At 39.7% G+C, this 20,393-nt stretch overlaps 2 protein-coding genes across 9 annotated transcripts in view; one reads left to right on the top strand and one right to left on the bottom strand.

Moving 5' to 3' along the window:
- Positions 1 to 3,508: 3,508 nt before the first annotated feature.
- Positions 3,509 to 4,864, bottom strand: LOC143517122 (uncharacterized). Its single transcript, XM_077009279.1, has one exon. It carries the CDS (start codon positions 4,435 to 4,437, stop codon positions 3,793 to 3,795), a length of 645 nt encoding a protein of 214 aa, XP_076865394.1. The 5' UTR covers positions 4,438 to 4,864; the 3' UTR covers positions 3,509 to 3,792.
- A 995-nt stretch (positions 4,865 to 5,859) lies between these two features.
- nisch (nischarin) overlaps positions 5,860 to 20,393 on the top strand; it is a 28,627-nt gene continuing 14,093 nt past the window's right edge. For 2 of the 8 annotated variants that reach the window (XR_013131852.1, XR_013131854.1), the window contains exons 1-13: positions 5,861 to 6,067; positions 6,888 to 6,971; positions 7,093 to 7,275; positions 7,966 to 8,014; positions 12,141 to 12,304; positions 12,455 to 12,550; positions 12,636 to 12,731; positions 13,887 to 14,039; positions 15,359 to 15,427; positions 15,555 to 15,740; positions 15,868 to 15,996; positions 16,138 to 16,251; positions 17,522 to 17,647. Coding sequence is in view for 5 of the 8 variants with exons in the window: in XM_077009241.1 (XP_076865356.1) it covers positions 5,996 to 6,067; positions 6,888 to 6,971; positions 7,093 to 7,275; positions 7,966 to 8,014; positions 12,141 to 12,304; positions 12,455 to 12,550; positions 12,636 to 12,731; positions 13,887 to 14,039; positions 15,359 to 15,427; positions 15,555 to 15,740; positions 15,868 to 15,996; positions 16,138 to 16,251; positions 17,522 to 17,639; positions 18,279 to 18,355 (1,590 nt within the window). In the remaining 3 variants the exon portion in view is untranslated. Of the gene's footprint in view, positions 6,068 to 6,887; positions 6,972 to 7,092; positions 7,276 to 7,965; positions 8,015 to 12,140; positions 12,305 to 12,454; positions 12,551 to 12,635; positions 12,732 to 13,886; positions 14,040 to 15,358; positions 15,428 to 15,554; positions 15,741 to 15,867; positions 15,997 to 16,137; positions 16,252 to 17,521; positions 17,648 to 18,278; positions 18,501 to 20,393 lie in introns of those variants that run through there. The other 6 variants (XM_077009234.1, XM_077009226.1, XM_077009241.1 and 3 more) reach the window with 5 other exon arrangements.

The following is a 20,393-nucleotide window of genomic DNA, read 5'->3' as shown; positions in this document are numbered from 1 at the left end:
CTGAAACACTTCACATTTCATTACAATTAATAAAGGTGGCTTGTTGTATAATATATGTTCACAGTTTCACTACACTGTCTACAGGTGTAGTATTGTATTAGGTGAGCCAGAATGCCTTGCTGGTTATAAGGGACATGTTACACTGGATGGGTGTATTCGATTGAACTAACTGTTGAAGCAGCAAAGCTGTCATCTGTCTTTTGGCAATACACATAAATGACATAGGCAGGCAGTATTTAATGCTTAATGAAACATTTTAAAAGCTCTCAAATGAAAAAAATACAACCAATTATATTTTGCACAAAGTATTGGTACAAGATTCTCAGAGAGATGGTGAAGTCTGTATTAAAGACTGGGTTTACACCAAAAATAAGAGGGAAAGCTATTGAGAGAAAGCTATTGTCTATAAGCAGAAATGTTCAAACATTAAAATAATCCAGTATTAAAGTGGTCATGTTGACCAGATTTCCATTTTTCACAAAAGGAAATGTATATTGCACTTGCATTTGTTTTTGTTATTTGCTTAATTGGGTGGTTGGTTATATTTTTTAAATGATGCAATGTTTGGCCTAAAACAGACATTGCTCCATGATCAGACATCTGTGTGGACAGTCCCGTAATAATCTGTAATGGCAGTTACTGCAAAACACTGGTGACCAAGTAACTTCCAATAGTACACTGGAATACCCTAAAACCAATGCCTATCAAAAATCAATAACATAATAATTTGATTGAGGTTGGCCCTCGGCTTGTCATCTTAGGTACATCTTTTGTTAGTAAAGTTATATATTTAGAATTGGCTTTGACTCAGTCATCTGTGAAACTGTGAAACTGACAAAGGAAGGTTTGGGATCATAAATCATGAATCTTTGCTCAAAACTTTTGTTGTTGTTTTTTGATGTTCATAGGGTACAATATTCGGAGTGCACAGACGAGGTACAAGAATGAAGAAAAGACAGAGAACATGAAGACCAGCCTAATGAGGGCGAATGGTTAGGAAGACGAGACCGAGTGAGAGTGTCCGTTGGGATCGAGTGTTTCCTTCTTATCATCATAATTCTGCTCTCGGGTTCTTCAGTATACAAGGGAACCGAGGGGAGGGGATGAGGCACCATTCTCCATGGGAACCACAGTCCCTGAGCTACTTCTGAGGCTTTTCTCCTAGTTCTTCATTGGTTGGTATAGCCATCCTATTCTAATCATCATTTACCAAACACTCATCACTAACCACAGGTAACATGTCTTGTGAAGCAAAGCTGTGTTAACGTGACAGAACCCACGGAGCTTCACGACATGTTGCTGCAAGTGCACTGGGGCAGGGCCATGTGCTCTTCTGGCAAAGTTCACAGTGTGTTTGAGGAAGCTCCATATGTGAAGCCATGAAGGCCCCATCCCCCACCGCACCCAGCAGCACTCCCTCTTTCTTTTGTCAACAGTAGTCTTGGGATACGCCAAAGCATTTTAAAGGTGACGTGGTCATTGTGAGTTTGCTTATAAGAGAGAATGAAATCTTTTCAATCGTAAACATTTCAATTTAGAGTTTAATGAACTTTCAGTTGTATTCTTCACTTGCTCAAGTTTGTCAAAGTTTGACGTGTCTGTAGAATGTTTACAAAGTTTTCCAGATCTATAAATCCTCAACTTTAATTAGAATAGCTTTATCAAAAAGGGCTTTTAGATTGCTGGGCTCAGATTACTACAGTCAATTTAAAATCAGTTTTTCCAAAGGCAGATTATATGGAAGCAATGACTAAATGTTTTTTTTTATTTTATGGAAAGTCTCCTCTAACAGTATAAAGTGGTCCAGGCAGTTATCTGACCAAAACAACAAAGACTTCTGTGTTTAGTATTCTTTCTTCCTCTTTTTGCCTTCTTTGTCTCATGAAGCACCACCTTTTAACTTATTGAGTGTTTATCATCTGAAAATATGCTTTAATCCTCATTGACTGACTGTTATCCAATTTCAGATTATCAGTTTAAAATAACTGCATTGTATTATGCTGATATGTGTGACATATTTGTTCAAATTATTTTTTTAATCCCATTTGCCAGTTATCTTGTAACTTACCTTATGTGAAAATGTGTCAACACAAAAAATCTAAACATTTAAACACATGTAATGCTTTATCGTTACATCATAAGCCAAACAGTTAATTATATCATAACTAACCAATGCAGAAAGGTCACATGTGGAGGGTATTTTTGTTACATTGTCATAACTATCCTATATTTGTCAGTAGAGATGACATTGCTATTAATGGAAAGATAAGAAGCCATGTTGTCTATGCAAATGGGACACCCAAGCCCCAAAATGTTCCTTAGAACACTATCATAGAAATAAGTCTGAAGTTATGAAAAAAAACTCACTTATTGCTAAGAGGACATTTTCTTCTTGACCCACCTATGCCATTCAAGAGGTATTAATTACATTAACCGTATTCAGTTGGTCACACTGAGTTGTCTGTAAACACCACCTAACAAAGTACCTAAGGCAGTGGTCTTTGTAGGAATAATGCGAAACACTGAGACAATTAGAAAACCATGCTAGTAGATCCATTCATTCTCTGGTACACCAATTCAGTAAGGAGCGTTTTACAGGCTAGTGTGGGATCAGGGGCAATAATGACCACACACCACATTTACTTATGGCTTTATAAAATATCTCTATAGAAAATATAGAGACTGGTGTGGATACATTCCTGAATGGTGTTTATGAAGCACAGCTTCGTGTAACATCTTATTTATTTGAAGTTAAAAGCATCTGTTTTCATATTACATCTGCTCAAGTGACTGGCTCTTAGTATTGTATCATCTCCTTTTACTCTGCATGCACAACACTGTCTTCCGTTAAACTAGACAGCGCCTGACAATACGTGCTTAACACGCGCTCTATGTTGAAAAATGCCACTGTTTAAGCAGTTAGTCAGTTATAAAACATTCCCACGTGAGCTGCTTTCGGCAGTAGCCTCTTGTTAAGAAGAAACACTGAAAGAGGATGTACATATTTCTCCTTCATTAAGAAGTGACATGTTTTCGTAGCTCAATACTAATCCACTGGCAACAGGACAGACCGAAGAGGGCGTGGATCAAACCTGCACTACACTGTCGGTTACACGGGCGTCGCGTTTCAGCCGCGCTCGTGCGTGCTCACTCTGACCTATACAGAGATTTCAGAATAGCTTAATATCGTTTACTTAGACTTGGAGCACGGTAAGCCAGAATTTGACTGTAGCCTATTGTTAGATATAGGAAAACATCTTACATGCATGCGAGGTTAATACAACTTTCATGGTTCATTACCTATGGACGAAAGGCCAATAAAATTCAGTATGTTTAAGATTACAGAATGCAATTCTGATACCTCATAGCAATTTCATTAGGGGTTGACAGTGTTAAGTCACGTTCAACGTTTTAGATACTGGCCTTTCATTCATATCTTTGGCGAAAGAATCACACAAGATTCACACACTCTAAAACGCATTTCAGATAAAAAGAAACGAAGCACAAATACATAAACATGTCATTTTATTTCTGAAAACATTTACATATCGCCTCTTAAGAGCATGAGACGTGGCTCCGTTTGTCACGAGCGACCAAGTGATCTGGATTCTGATTGGCTGGTTAGTCTCACTCCTACTTCAGTGCCTGACTTTCGTAACAAAACATCGTAGACTAATAAACACCGAGAATGGTTTGACAAATGCAAATGATTTACAGTAACGAAATAAATACTTGTTGGTCTGAACAACATTTATAAACACAAATTGTACATATTTTACCTGTGGTAGGTCCCTATATACAAGGTGCCACCACGGTAGTCACTGCGTCACAGAACTCTTTAAAGTCTTTCTGCATGAAATCTTCACTCTGCATGACGTCGCTCTCAGACGGAAAGTACTGCATACTCTCTTCTTGATCCAATTCGTTGAAACTGAAGATGGTAAACGGTTGACAGTTGTTCAGCTGTCGTGCACAAAATCGGGCTGTAGGTGGTGAGGGGAGATCGGGACTGTCCAGAAGTGCGCCTCTAGCGTTCTCCAGGACGCCGAGATAAGAGTCCATATCCGCAAAGTCCATTTCGCAGTCAGACCCACTGTCCGTGCCAACCGAATCTGAACGCATGTGCATCATCTGATATTTTTCGTGCATGAGGAACTGGTTGGTGTTTCTCGGGGCTCTCATACCCGGTGCTCTGTTGCCTTGGATGTTGGCTGGACGCAAAGAAACAGAGTGTCGAGGTCTTAGCTGATGTCGGCCAAACCCGGGATGGTGCCCTCTTCTCGCACGAAATCCTTGCCTCCTTCCACATTTGTACCAGCTGTGTTTGATGTTGCCTCCCCTTGACTCATCCTTGGGCTTGTCTTTGTTTGAGATTCGGCTGTAGACACCCCAGTCGCATATCATGCCTTTCCCACACATTCTGTCTTCGCACAGCATTCAAACCTGTGCTCGTCTCTCTCACATAATCTTCTCAGCTGCGAACAGCGTCGAGAAAACAAAGAATGAATTTCTCTGTTTGGTGGTTTGCTTCTCGTGGTTCTTCACGACCAACTCGAATGGTCTACCTTTTTACAATCTTTTGTGATTTTTTCTTTGTCACTGGCTTTAGACAGCACATAGCCTGATGCGGTGGCTCGGGTACAGACAGCTTGACGCGCGCGCCTGCCAACCTCGCGACCAGTCACACCCCTCGAAGTCTAAGTCTGTCTTCCTTCGTAATTCACAAAATACCTCGTTGACCTATATATTGGAAATTGAGAATATGTCTGTGGTTTGTTATAGGTGTGTATGTGTAGCCACAAACTACCTCGCACTGCCTATAACAATAGCACCACACTTCTAGAGACAGTCATCAACTACTCTACAATGAACTGCATAGGGGCTTATATGGCTTCGGGACGCTGGAAGTGCTCTCGAGTGTAGGGGTGTATAAGTGTTATTTGAGATGGAGATATAACACATGGATAAAATAAAGCCTAAAATTTTACTATTTCATTACAAAAAACGTAAACGTAATCAAACAAAAGTACAAATAAAGCACATTCTACTTTTTAAGAAACGGAAGAAAGTTACCCCTATGACTTTGAACGCGTGGTTTCTACTTCAATATTATCCTAACTGCTGGTCTGGGATCAGCTACTGCTGTTCCATAATGCGTTTTTATTCTCAGAAGAGAGAAAGCCACACGGGTGCTGGATCAGCTACCCCGCTCATAAGCACAAAGGGCCTGTCAGACGTTTTTCACGCTGTGTACGTGCCGTATCGGGACAAAACAAAGCGTCCGTTGCGCGATGGAACGTCAGTATTTTTCAATACGGTGGCTTTGTAAAATCGTTCAAGTGTTTAGCAACCACTTGTTTACCGTCAATATTTAGCAGCTGACTTTAGTTTAAGTTAACCAAGTGAACTTTAGTCCAACTTTAACAACTCCGAGTGTGGGTTTACAACAGTAGTTCACATATAGAGAATTTACTGCATTTTAATAAAACTCGTTCATGCTTTGTTGCATTGACGTACACAATGAGGACGAGAGAAGAACTCATAAGAACCACAAGAACAGCTAGATTAGCATTAATATTACCACAATGGAAATGCGTAGCTACGTGAAGCCTGTGGCCTAACGTCTAGTGTGTACACTGCGTTGCTTGGAGGTTACAGATTTTCTCTAACATGAGGAAAAATAAATATTAGTGTCCCCTTTCGTGCTCTAAATGCAATGTTTAAAACGCACATTTGAGTAGTAATAGTGGCTCTCAGAGGACTATGGCCATGTTGCAGTAGATACCACACTAGTACGGTAGGCGGCAGTACACCGTCCGCGGCCCTCCGTGCCGTTAGACTGCACTGCAGAAGAAGAGGCGGCGGCTCGCAGCGGGATTCATAACAAAGATGGAGGGATCGGAGTGTTGTCGCCGCAGTCGTCTTCACAGACGTGTCCGTTAGAGCAGACAGCGACCCTCCGGTTCTCCTAATGGTTTAGTTAGAATTTTGTGAAATGGATTGTGTCGCGCAAAACACAGATAAAAATGTTTGCATTGTTGGATCGGAGCTTGTGGAAAACTACACCGTAAGTGTTTATTTGGCAAAGATAGCTGTTAGCTCGGGCGCACAACTGTGGTAACTGTGTTAGCTGTGCTAACACTGCTAACTCCGCTAGCTATGCTAGGTGGCTAACGACAAGATCTATCTGGCGAGCTCGTCGATAAGATAAATACATGGACATTAGACAGCTGGTCATTAACAGCTGACATTATTAGCTGTCGGTGTTTCTACCTAATTGGTTATTTTAGATCCAGTCACGAGTAGCAATAACATGTTAAATATATTTATCAGTGTTTTTCTTTAGCTGGTCGTCTTTCTGCCTCACTGCAGCGCCACAGTAACAGCCAGGGTTGAGCTGCCTGGGACGGTTGTAGGATTTCATATTCAACGTTTGACGACGTTTCACAAGCAATAATAAGACATTAGCTACATGGCCGCATGTATTTTACCTAGACAAGCGTTAACCTAGCTGGGTTAGCTTATTAAGTGACGTCCGCAAGTTATTAAATAGCTGCAAAATTAAGTTTGTAATGTTTTCTCAGTGTGTAGTTCAAGGAACTTTCTCTGTTATTTTGAGTTTCTGTATTATTTTACATGTTATTTCTTGTTATTGGAGAGATTTGATCATCATGCATAGTTTAAATTGTATCGAGAAACGTGCATAGGCTGTCATTGTTATTTAAAGTGTTATTTTAGTTATAAAAATTAGTGAAACATTGGTTATGTTGTAAAGTAGCTTATTTCATGTAGAATATTCAGATCCCTTTAAAATACTCAACCATTCCAGGAAAGTAAATTGGAATGCAAAGGTTTTTAATGGTGAGGTCATTTAAAATTGCGCTTAGGTTTACATCATTGAGATGAAGGTTGGAGATCATCGGTGGACTACGAAGCATCGCTACAGTGACTTCTATGATTTGCATGAAAAGGTAAGACAGCTGGACTTTACAAGTGAAATGTTTTATACATTTGGTCCCACAGGAAATGGAAGCCTTCACTTTACAGTAACACGATAATGTTGTGGTGATTTTTGTGTAATACTTATTTCAGCTGACATCACAGAAGAAGATCGATAAGCATCTGTTGCCACCTAAGAAGATAATTGGTAAAAATTCCAAAAGCCTTGTAGAAAAGAGGCAGAAGGAGCTGGAAGTGTATCTTCAGACTCTGCTCAGCAGATTTCCAGTGACTGCCCCAAAAGTCTTATCCATCTTTCTGCATTTCCATTTATATGTAAGTGGTTTGACATATTAAAAGCACAGCGTATTAAAGAAGAGTTGCAGTTTTCAACTGCAGTGTAATCCTGTACAGAAGCTGTTGTCGCTTAACTGTGGTATTCAGTTTTTCACTTGATACTTGTTAGTGAACAGTTTCGCAGCCTCAGTGTTTCACACCAATCAGCATTTCTGAAGTTATGGCTTAAAGTATACTAACTACATCTAAATCCACACATGGTCTTTGGTCAGGGAGCTACTTCTCGATTATTATTATTTTTATAAATGACTCCTGCTACAGTAGATTTAATAGGAGAAGTTTTTGCATGTTGGTGTGTATTAAGAATGCTCAAGTTGGTAAATGTTTAAAGGTGATAGCGAGGTGTTTAGTAAATGTTTACACAGACCAACCCAACTATTAAACTAAGTTATAGCTTGTCTTTGATAACGGTACTCTTGCGTTAGTGAGCCTGAAGTTAAAACGACTTGCCTTATCAAAGAACAAGTCTTTGCTAATAAGGCTGTAGAAATCTGAAAATAAAAATAAATAGAACTTTGAATCAAGTTGATTAACATTTTGTTTTTTTTGATGGAGAGGTACACAAACATGCGTGTGTGTGCATGTGTAACCAATGTGCATTTTAGATTTTTCAGATGTGTTTGTAACCCAAGACTTAATGAATGAGGCTTTTGCTATACTATGTTCCAGGAAATTAATGGGATCACAGCTACTCTGGCAGAAGATCTGTTTCACAGAGGTATGATTATCCTAGTTTCTTATTTACTAGTCTTTTACTACATTACTCTTGCCATGCTTGTAAATGGGAATATCTGGGTAGCTCATCGTTTGATTGATTTAATATGCCTTCATGTAATTAATGATACCTTTTGCAATGGTAAGAGTGATATTTTTCATTATTAATAGTAAATGACTACTGAAAATGATTTCTATTCCTTTTAAAAACATAAATAAGACAAGGATAGCAGTGTCCACAGGCAGGTGCTCAGGGCCTAGCTGAATGGGGCGTAGCTGAACGATCGTAGCCATAATCACATGCCCTGCCCGCCTTCAGATACCCAGCAGGCACAATAATTTAGTGAAGTTAAGCTGGAAGCTCTGGACAAAAAGACCAGAAAACTCAGCACAGTGCATATTGCACTCAAGGCCCATGTGGCAGTTGGGATCTACACAGTGTAGTATCCACTGTCCATGGTGAGATGTAAAACGTCCCTGAATACGTCCAAATGGTGGAGCACTTAAGACGGATGGGGGAGATGGTCAGTGAGGTGTCATGGCCACCCCTCCATGGATTGAACTGAAAACAGCACTATATCCTCATTTTGAAAATATTGAACTTTTATTATGTGAAACTCTACTTGACCTGGCCCTTTGAACACAATGCTGACAGCAGTGAGATCGGGGGGTGTTTGGGTGTGTGACTTGTCAGGAAATTATCCTGACTGAGTTTGTAATAAGAGTTGCGGTGAGCACGTGGTGAGCGGCCATGGAGACTGTAACCCACCTGTTCGGGTTGGGTCAGAGCCTCGTCAGCAGTGCCTGGACTCGTTTACAGAGAGTTGGCATGAAATGGCATATGGGGATATTTCATCTTAAAAGTGGAACAAAAAATCAATCCAACCCTAAGCTTAGCAGTCTTGCTGCATATGCAAAAATTGTCCAGTATATAGGTGTAATAATGTGTTGTATGGTCAGACTGCCACCTAACTGGAGGGACTTTCTGATCATGCCTATGAAAGATTTAGCTAATGCCTGTTTAATGTTTTGCATATACTGTATAAAGACTGCACTGGAATTCATTTGTTGTTTTATTTAGCCTGCAATCTCATAACCTTGTTCTAGATTAGGATATATATAAAGAGTATTCTCAAATTAATTGGACCCTCTGCTAATACAAATGTTTTACTATAATCGAGTTTGAATTTTGCTTAAAGTTGTTGCGGGGTGATTACAGATTGAAGATGGGTTCCAGCTAATTGGACAGTTTTGGATTATGCTGCTATTCTATATAAAGCAGATTAGGTAATTGTACCTTTTTACCTTGAATGGTATTGTTTTATTTGATTAATTGTTGATGATAATACATTTGACTTATGTGGCCCTTGTCAATGACCAAACTAAAAACAAGCAAATAAGCTGCATGCCCCCCAACACTCCGTGGACCAAATAAAGCCTTTTCCTCCATATGAGACTGATTGGTCATTTGCATAGAATTAGGAATGGCAAAAAACAGCAAATTTGATATTTTCAATACTGTTTTGGACAACTTTCATACATTGTAGTGTAATCTGAGACGCAGCGCTGTGACTTGGTCAGATTGAGATTTGTGTGAGTTATACGTAATTCACACTCGGCATTCATTATATTTTTGTGTTGCTGGGCGGTATGGACGACGATGATGGTAATGAGTAAGTTTTAGCGGTTGCATGATGAGGTTTCCTGAACATTTGAGAAGATCTTTTTGTACAAACAAAATTAGAAGGCACTTACCACAGCTACTCTGTGGTCTTGTGATTGATTGTTTCTGATTTCTACTGCAGATTAACATTAGCACGTAAGGATATGACTGACTGGGGACTCCCATTTTGATTGCTTGCATGTGGATGTGCATGGATTTTATTTTGGCATACTTAAGAGCCTGTTCAGACTAATATGGTTTTTTTTTTTTTGGCCAGAGAATTGGATATGGGGCAGTTTTACCTGCTGTGTGAATATTCCTTATCTGATCCAAACCAGTAAACAAGCAGTGGCAAACTAACCTGATATTGTAGTAGGTGAGTTCATCTGATCCTGGACAGCAAGCTAAAGAATGCAAACCCTTCTTGATTTAGCATCAATTGCAACTGCATGGGCGTGTGTGTATATTTGTGTCCATGTGTGCGCGCGCACGTGTGTGTGTGTGTGTGTGTGTGTGTGTGTGTGTGTGTGTGTGTGTTTGTAGGCCATTTCTCTTTCCAGAATGTACGCACACCTAAAACCAAAACCCAGAACCTGTTAAGGCATGTCAGGGCTAGTATATTTCATACGAATAGAAGATCAATCTGTACTTTACAGATTTACTGTAAGTCAACGTGCTTTACAAATAAAGTATTTTAAATACAGTTATTCCTTTATTTAAATATAAAGGATGATTATTTGATTACATGAAATTGTTCAAAATGTGTATCAAAGTATGTTTGTAATTTTATAATTTTCAGGGGCTATCTGTTAGCGTTTTTGGCGTTGGTTGGCTTTTCTTTTTAATGTATTGCAGGTATTTGGTGTACCTGTTAATGATCATAGAGAGAAGACTGTCTAGGTGTTTACTTTAGAGTTAACGATAGAATAGTTTTGTTTATAGATGTAGTGATTTATTTCTGTCTCATCTTGCATGCACTTTTAAAATACTTTTATTGTCTTGTTTTTGTCACCATTGAGCATTCTTTTTGACAGGAGGCATCTAGTTTTTCTTAAAGTCTTTTCTTGTGCAAAATTGTATATTGATATTTACATCCATGCGTTCAGAATCTTCAAGTGGAGATGACCCTGAAGTGAGACTTTTAGTATTGACCAAATAAAGAGCACGGCGCTGAGCGTGAGACACTGGAAAAGACCATAATCCAGAATATTAATTTCAAATAATCCAGAATATTCTTTGGATTTTTTGTTCTCTGAATTATCTAAGTGACTGTTTTAAGTTTCCTTCATCTTCATTATCTGCAGTTGTACTGATCCCTATTTTATATAAAGGGGGGGTGGTGGTGGGGGTAACATTGGTAGCGATGCTAATGAGAGTCAGTGTCTTTATGTTGTCTGTATTCATAGTGTGTGGGCTGGCACTCATGATGCCTTTATATATGTGCACAGGCCCAGATAGTAAATTTTTCCCACTTTAATAGTACCAGTTATTATGCAAATGTATTAAAATGAAAAAAAAAAGTCTGAAACGAAATAATACTAATTGCTAATTGAAATTTAAGAAGTTTAAACTGGAAAGCTATATGCAGTTACTGAGGAGCGCGCAGGACAAGAACAGCTAGACGGAATCACTATTCTTATTTAGAAGTATTTTAGCAGTTGGCACTAAACAGATTAACGACACACGAACACACCACCACAAGTCAAACAATAACAGACGGGGAACAAGGACAAGACACGCACTTCAATATACACATAACTGTAGCACACGTCGTCACCAAGACAAGGAACAGGTGATATGAATAACACACACACACAACAAAAAACACGGAAGAACATGGATGTGCAAATCCACATACGGACATGCCCAAAGGGGAGGAGTCATGGGCTGTACCGTGACAGACATGTAGACACGCCCATATGTAGGAATCCGGAGCTGTATAGGGGCTGGAATTTATTTATCCTTCACATCTTTTCTTTGTTTTTCTCTCTTTAAATTGTTGTCATGGTGACCCGCTTTGGCCAGAGGAGGATGGGTCCCCCCCCCCCAGTCTTGGTTCCTCTCAAGGTTTCTTCCTCATGCTCTTAGGGAGTTTTTCCATGCCACTGTCGCCCTTGGCTTGCTCACTGGGGGCTTGGACTCAGACACTTGTAAAGCTGCTTTGTGACAACAACTGTTGTAAAAAGCACTATATAAATAAATATTGATTTGATTTGTACCGTGACCATATAACATGCTATGAACGGATACATTAGCATTATGCTGCAGAATGTGGGTTATTCGAGCTGTGTAGGCTCATAACTGCACATATTTATCATACTGTATTTCATGTGTAAGGCAGCACATGGGTGCAATACTATGGCAAAATCTTGTGTTTTCGACTTTGGATAAAAATGTGATTTAATGAGAAAAATACTCATAGTACTCTATGATTTAACCAGGCTCCCATTTTGGCTCTATCCCTCAGGTGAACAGTTGTTAGTTGCGGGTGAGGTCTTCGTCTTGAGGCCTTTACAGCTGTATGCCATTACCCAGCAGCTGAAGCTCGCCAAGCCGACCTGTGCCAATGGAGACGCCAAGGCAGATCTGGGTCACATACTGGACTTTGCCTGCCGGCTCAAATATCTAAAGGTTTCACATTTGTTTTGCTCGTTAGGCCTCCCTGCTCAGCAGCTCAAAGTCATGGGTCCATGCACCACTTATGTAAAGTTCTATGAGAGTATATTAACTGGTAGGCTCATGTAATGCTACTAATATATTGTGAATTTTGTGAATTTGCAGATCCCTGGAGCTAAAGGAGTTGTGGGCACTAGCAATATCGAGGAGCAGTCACTACCATTTGACCTCTCTGTCTTCAAATCTCTGCTCCAGATTGAAGTAAAAAGAAAAACCACTCAAGGAGTTCTTTCCATTTGGGCTGAATGAGCTGGTCTCCATGTAAAATCTTTGTGCTGTTTTTCAGATCAGCGAGTGCAGTTCAGGACAGTTAAAGGGGTTTCCTTCACTGAGGCCTTCCCTCGTTACGCTGAGCATCCACCACTCCGCTGCCTCAATGAAGGTACGTCCGCTGCAAGGCATTGTAAGAAACATTCCTAATGGCATTGCGTAAGGACCATGTTAACAATTTTATTAATTTATTTTTAAATACATTTTGAAATTTGTCATAACAATACACTGATAAAATGTGTCAATACTACTGCAACATATAAAATCATCAATATGATGAAAATAATGAATATATAATGAAAATCAACAGTGCATACTGACAAAGCTTTCCCAGGATTTAAGAAGTATCTTTGAAACAAAACAGTTTGCAGCAAAGTGGGGGAGCTCTTGCTATGTATCCCCTTTCAAATGAGAACTCTGCAGCTCCCCAAAACATGAAACTGGTCTGCTTCTTTGTTTTCCCCACAGTTTTGCTTTTGCAAGGGTGTGATGAGAAAGAACATGATGTGTTTCCAAGAGAATTATCTCCACATGCCTGGACAAGTTGATTTCCATTGTACATGGAATATTCTTTATTTTATCTAGATGTACCCCTCCGATTTACATGCAGACAAAAATACTTTCGATATGTCGGTTTTACCCATCTTTGGTGCTTTTGCCATGTTTTGACCAACATAAAATCGGATTCGGCGATATCCAAGAATGTCATTTAGTTCCAAACCATATTTCATCTGCCAAAGCTCTTAAATGTCCTCTTGTCTACAAAATGGAATAAGTCCTTTTTCAGTCCAGGCCTGAAATCTATTGTGAAATTTATTTGAGACAAAATCTGTGTAGTGCACACACCATTTTAATAGCCAGATTTGCAGACCATATAACCTTCCCATGTTTCTTCTGATGTTTTAATTGCAGTGATAACCCAATAATTATTCTTATCCATCCATCTTATTAATTTCTTACTTTCCTATCTGCAATCGTACATCAGTTTTATAATTTCTTAACCTTTCAATTAATGCTGAACTGCATGGTATATTGGAATGTGGAAATGAAGGTGCCACCATCATGTTATCTGGGAAAATCTAACTAACATATTACATGCTAAAAATCACTACGTCTTTGATGGTGGGGGCGTACTCTTCAACCCTCAAGATAAATTGATTCTTAATGATCTGTAATAGGCCAGTGTTTAATAACAACTAAAATTCCACTCCGGTCTGTCCGTGATTTTGTTAAGGTCATCTCTCTTTTTGCCTTCTGTCTTGGTTAGGAAATTTTAGTCCCGGAAGCTGCAGAGTTTGCCCAGTGGGAACCAGAAGGTGTGGACACAGACTGCCCGGTGACCGCCATCATTCCCACATGGAAGATGCTGACCACTCTTGACATGAGCTGCAATTCCATCTGTTGCATCGACGAGTCTGTGGTGAGTAAAGTTTGCCGTTCTGTTTTTGCTGTTCCGTCACCATTTTTGTGAGCCATACACTCACTGGCCACTTTATTAGGAACACCTGTCCAACTGCTCATTAACGCAAATGTCGAATCAGCCAATCACATGGCAGCAACTCAATGCATTTAGGCATGTAGACATGGCCAAGACGATCTGCTGAAGTTCAAACCAAGCATCAGAATGGGGGGGGGGGGGGGGGGGAAGGGACTTTGAACATGGCATGGTCTAAGTATTTCATAAACTGCTGATGTACTGGGATTTTCATGCAGAAACATCTCTAAGGTTTACAGAGAATGGTCCGAAAAAGAGTTTTGTGGGCACAAATGCCTTGTTGATGCCAGAGGTCAGAAGAGAATATCCAGGCTGGTTTGAGCTGATAGAACAGCAGCAGTAACTCAAATAACCAGTTGTTACAACTGGGGCATGCAGAAGAGCATCTCTGAACACACAACACGTCGAACCTTGAGGCAGATGGACTATAGCAGCAGAAGACCACACCGGGTGCCACTCCTGTCAGCTAAGAACAGGAAAATGAGGCTACAATTCGCACACGCTCACCAAAATTGGACAATAAAAGATTGGAAAAATGTTGCCTGGTCTGATGAGTCTTGATTTCTGCTGCAACATTTGGATGTTAGGGTCAGAATTTGGCATCAACAACATGAAAGCATGGATCCATCCTGCCTTGTATCAACGGTTCAGGCTGGTGATGGTGGTGCAGTGGTGTGGGGGATATTTACCTGGCATGCTTTGGGCCCATTAGTACCAATTGAGCATTGTGTCAACACCACAGCCTCAGCCTTAGTATTGTTGCTGACCATGTCCATCTCTTTATGACCACAGTGTACCCATCTTCTGATGGCTACTTCCAGCAGGATAACGTGCCATGTCATAAAGCGCAAATCATCTCATACTAATGTCTTGAACATGACCGTGAGCTCACTGTACTCTAATGGCCTCCACAGTCACCAGATCTCAGTCCAATAGAACACCTTTGGGATGTGGTGGAACGGGAGATTCACATCATGGATGTGCAGCTGACAAATCTGCAGCAACTGCGTGATGCTATCATGTCAATATGGACCAGACTCTCTGAGGAATGTTTCCAGTACTTGTTAAGGCAGTTCTGAAGGCAAAAGGGGGTCCAACCTGGTATTAGCAAGGTGTACCTAATAAAGTCGCCGCTGTGTTTGTTTACTTGTTGATTAGTGAGAATTATGGGTGACAGTAGGTTTTACGTTATTCATGTGTGATAACATAACTAGCTTTTAAACCTTTTCACTTTTCATTTTTAGAAATTGATCCCTGAAGTTGAATTCCTTGATCTTAGTCACAATGAACTGTCTCTGGTGGAAAATCTCCAGGTATGTTGTTGCAGAATTATTACAGATGTAAACATCAGAACGCACATTAGTATAAGAGCCTTTGGCAGTTTTCATTTGTGTTATCATATATATTTTCAATGTCTGATTCAGTATTTTCACTCTCTAGCATCTGTACAATCTGGTACACTTGGACCTGTCCTACAACAAGCTAACAGTTCTAGAAGGTGTTCACACCAAACTGGGAAACATAAAAACCCTGAACTTGGCCGGCAATCAACTCGAAACCCTTTGCGGCCTCAGTAAACTTTACTCCCTCGTGAACTTGGACTTAAGCAGCAACATATTAGCGCAGGTATTTTTTTCTGCTTAATTAAGTTGAAATTTAATGCTTATCCCTGATGGGTGGAAACTGCTTGCTTGAAACAGTATGTTAGAATTAAATTGTTGAAAGCATGTTAATGCTATATGTGTTTCTCCAGTTGGATGAAATAAAGCACATTGGAACTCTTCCGTGTTTGGAAAAACTCTCCCTTGCCAACAATCCAATGTGCATCATTCCTGACTACAGAACTAGAGTTCTGGCACAGTTCTGGGACAGAGCAGGAGAGGTACATTTTATATTTACTTAATTTCAAAATACAAATCAAACAAAAATGGACACTGAACAATCCATAGCCTTTCAGGTAAAGTGACTGAATTACATTTAAAAGAAATTCAAATTTTTTTTTATTCAATGTTTGATACCAAAGGTTTGCTTAGATGGCACTGTGACCACTGAGAAGGAACTGGACACCGTTGAAGTGCTAAAAGCCATTCAGAAAGCCAAAGAAGCAAAAGACAGAATGGCAAACAATGAAAAAAAGGTAAGATGGATCAATTTCATTGTTGAACGGTGTTATTATTCCTAGCCATTGGAATGGCAGGTAGTGCATACATATAAAGCCCTAACCAGTTTGCCAGCATAGTGTACAGAAACATGTGGGACACACTCCCGAAAGTGGTGGAGAATGACAATGGTGGAAAGTGGTAATGGCGAAACAACTGGACAAACAGCAGAAGATGGCTGTATTTATAGATGTAGCAATCCCAAGTGATGGCATCAGTCACAAGGAACAATAAATACTAAGGCCTGGGAAAAGAGCTAGAGAAAAACAAACAAACAATATATTAAAACTTGTATTGATGACACACTATATTGCCAAAAGTATTTGCTCACCTTCCTTGACTCACATATGAGCTTAAGTGAAATCCCATTCCTAATCCATAGAGTTCATTATGACATTGGTCCACCCTTTGCAGATAGAACAGCTTCAACTCTTCTGGGAAGGCTGTCCACAAGGTTTAGGAGTGTGCTTAGGAGAAAGTTGGAGACCTCTTCGCACTATGCACTTCAGCATCCGCTGGCCCCACTCAGTCAGTTACGTGGCCTACCTCTTCGTGGCCGAGTTGCTGTTATGCTCAAACACTTCCATTGTCTTATACTACAGCTGACAAGTTGACAGGAATATATAGGAGCGAGGAAATTTCACATCTGGATTTGTTGCACATCTTAAAACAGTTCCACGCTGGAATTCACCGAGCTCCTGAGAGCGACCCATTCTTTCACAAATGTTTGTAAAAACAGTTTGCATGCCTAGGTGCTTAATTTTATACACCTGTGGCCATGGAAATAATTGGAACTGTTTCCGGTAATTTGGATGGGTGAGCGAATCCTGGCAATATAGTGTATCTGTTAGCATAGCCAGTCGTCGTTATGGCAGCAATCAAATTAGGAAATTTGATATACAGTCTTGGAACTTTTGAACGCCCTGAAATAATGTTATATACTTTTTCATATATGAACTGGTTCCTCTTCCTATTATTTCAGAGCGCTTTGCTTTCACAGCTCATGAAGGACCTCTGTGCAAAACATCCTTTTTCCTAAAAATTTAAAATAAATATTTAACAAAACAAATAAATATTTGTATAGCATTCAAAGATGTATAGATTTTTAGTGAGGAAAATGGATGTTCCTTAATTTGCTATTACATGAATACTTTTAAAATTTATTAGATTATTAAAGTCTAAGACGGGGTGTTTTGTTGAAGTGTTTTTGTTGTGCCTAAAAGTGGCGATTGCTGCTGTGATTGTCAGGTGGGTGATGTCCCCAGGCAGGTAGAGGGTGGGCCACGGTCCTCTTCCTCCTCCTGCTCCCTCACTGCACCGCTGTCTTCCTCTCCCCCTCTGTCCCGCTCGGTGAGCTCCAGCCAAGGTAATCATGTATGTATCAGGCAGCTGGGACACATGTAGATATGAGTTCTGTCAGAAATACAGAGGGATTTGTTTCTCACTGAGGCTTCCGGTGGCCATGTGACTGGCTCATAAATGTTGAGCATGCATGCCAGAACCTGGGAACCTTAATGATCTTTGTTTGGTTGCATTGTTTGCCAAGGATATATACAAGTGTCATTGCTGGTATGCCTTAAAGACACAGTGGACAAACTCTGAAGTATTAAGAATGTTAGTGTTATTAAACATGACTCAAATACAGTTGAACAGAAACGCTGCTCATAAACGGACCAAACGGGCTCATCCGTGTTGGCTGAGGACGATCTGGGCTTGTTATTTGACTGACTGACAGCACACTGTCAAGACTCCTAACCTGCTATGCTAGTCAAGCAGAGCTGGGTATAATGATGCAAGGAAAGAGAATCAGATTAATACAACCATACATGTACAAACCAGAAACATATTGATGGTGGTGATTGTCATCATGATTCTTCATTTTGTTGTTGTCATTGTTGTTATTGTTTTTAACTTATTTTTATAATGTAACGTCACTGGTCAGCATTTTGCCTGTCTCCTTGGTAGTTACACACTTTTAATTTATTTCCATAATTATCATCTGAAGAAAGAAGTCACTGCATGAGAAGATTCAAAATGATGTCCAAAGCACTGTTTAAACACTTAAAGCAAGAACTTGGCTAAGCAACTCCAGTTTTTAAGATTTAAAATTGTCTTTGAAAATACTTAATGTAATAAAAGTGCATTTTTCAAATTAGGAGCAATTCGGAGTAAATTGATGACTCTGGTGATTGAGGAAATGAGAAATGGAGGAATATATAATGTGTCATATATATATATATATATATATATATATATATATATATATATATATATATATATATATATATATATATATATATATATATAATATATACACACATTCATCAGCTGTGTAAACAAAGTATATATAACACAGCTGATGAATAGTCTCTGGAAGGCTTTTATAAGTAAGTTTTAAAAGAAGTGAGTGGAACCCATGGACAACAAGGAAGGGCATATTCCACAAACGCAAGGGCTGTATGACCAAAAGGCTTGGGCACCCATCGTCTGCAGTGTTAGACCTGAGTTTGTGACGGAAACTACAGGGTATATATGATGTTCTGTGAGATATTCTGGTGAATTTCCTTGAACACATTGAAAAGTTAGGAGAATTTTATAGTCAATTCTGTATGAGACAGTAAGCCAGTATAAGAAATGTAATAGGAGTGTAAAATGTTCATATTTACATACTGTCATAAGTATCCTGGCTGCACTATTTTGAGTATATTTTAGCTTTGGATATATTTAGCTGATACTCCAGTCAAACAGGCATGACCAAGCCGCCTTGCATCCATTAAATTGAAAATTTTCATAAATCCTGAATGTGAGCTTCGGCATTCAAATGGGAGTCAAACCTTATTACCCACATTTGAAACTGTACTGGAAATCGGAACATCCTGGCCAGAAATAATGGAAACTGGAGATTTTTCACACTTGGTGTAGCTAGCTCAAGAAGATCCTGAGCTAGGTCCGACAGGATCGATCAGGAGGGAATCCGTAAGCACTGTTTCAGTACTGTGGGAGCAGTAATCCATATAGATTCGTATAGATGTTGAGTGATGATAATCAGTTACTCCTTCCTCTAGCACTTTTGACAGGAAGTGAAAATTAGAGAGAGGCCTGTAATTGGCCGAAACATTTGGCTCCTGTGTAGGCTTATTGAGGACAGGGGAGATGATGGTAGTTTTAACAGCAGATCGAACATTCCTAGTTTGAATGGACCAGTTAATAACAGTTCTCAAAGTACCAAGAGTAGGCATACATAATTTCTCTAGTGCTATAGGCATAGGGTTCAGAGCACACCGTGTGTGTGTGTGTGTGTGTGTGTGTGTGTGTGTGTGTGTGTGTGTGTGTGTGTGTGTGTGTGTGGGGGGGGGGGGGGGTGTTATAGAATCATGCGGACACTTCTGAGATCATTCCATATCGAATCGCTTGTCACTTTCTGTTTGCCAGCAATCTCTTTTTTTGCCAAGCTAAAGCAAACAGGTTAATTTAGGTTAATTTTTCCCACTCAGCTGAACAGCCAGATAGTTATGTAGTAACCTAAAAGACACTATATGCCAAAAGTATTAGCTCTCCTTCCTTGACTCGCATATGAGCTTAAGTGACATCCCATTCCTAATCCATCGGGTTCAATATGACATTGGTCTACTCCAGGAGTGTGTTTATGGGGATTTTTGGAACATTCTTCTAGAAGCGCATTCGGTGAGGTCACATACTGATGTTGGATAAGAAGTCCTGGCTCTCAGTCTATGCTCTCATTCATCCCAAAGGTGTTCTATCAGGTTGAGGTCAGGACTCCTCAGGATAACCTGTCATTCATCCACTACTTTTTAATGTCATGCGATCGACTCACACTTCCTTTGATCGCGATCGACGTATTGGGCACCCCTGGTCTATGTCTACAAATATTAGATTGCCTTTTATGGAAAAAAATTCTTTTAAAAGCTGAAATTGCTGTTTTTGTCATAACCAGTACCACAACTTAGTCGTGTTGTGTAAAAGGAAAGAAAAGATCATTGTTCTGGGTTTTTCTAAAATTATAAACATGAAATTATATCAGTAAACATTGGCTGTTTGTTCAAAAGCCAATGATTTTAATAGCAATTCTTAGATTTATTGGTGCCAACACGTTTTCCTA

Source organism: Brachyhypopomus gauderio, chromosome 1, assembly GCF_052324685.1.
Source record: "Brachyhypopomus gauderio isolate BG-103 chromosome 1, BGAUD_0.2, whole genome shotgun sequence".
Lineage (NCBI taxonomy): Eukaryota > Metazoa > Chordata > Actinopteri > Gymnotiformes > Hypopomidae > Brachyhypopomus > Brachyhypopomus gauderio.
The sequence above is the reverse complement of the archived record's forward strand: the minus strand, read 5'-3'. Positions and strand labels throughout refer to the sequence as shown.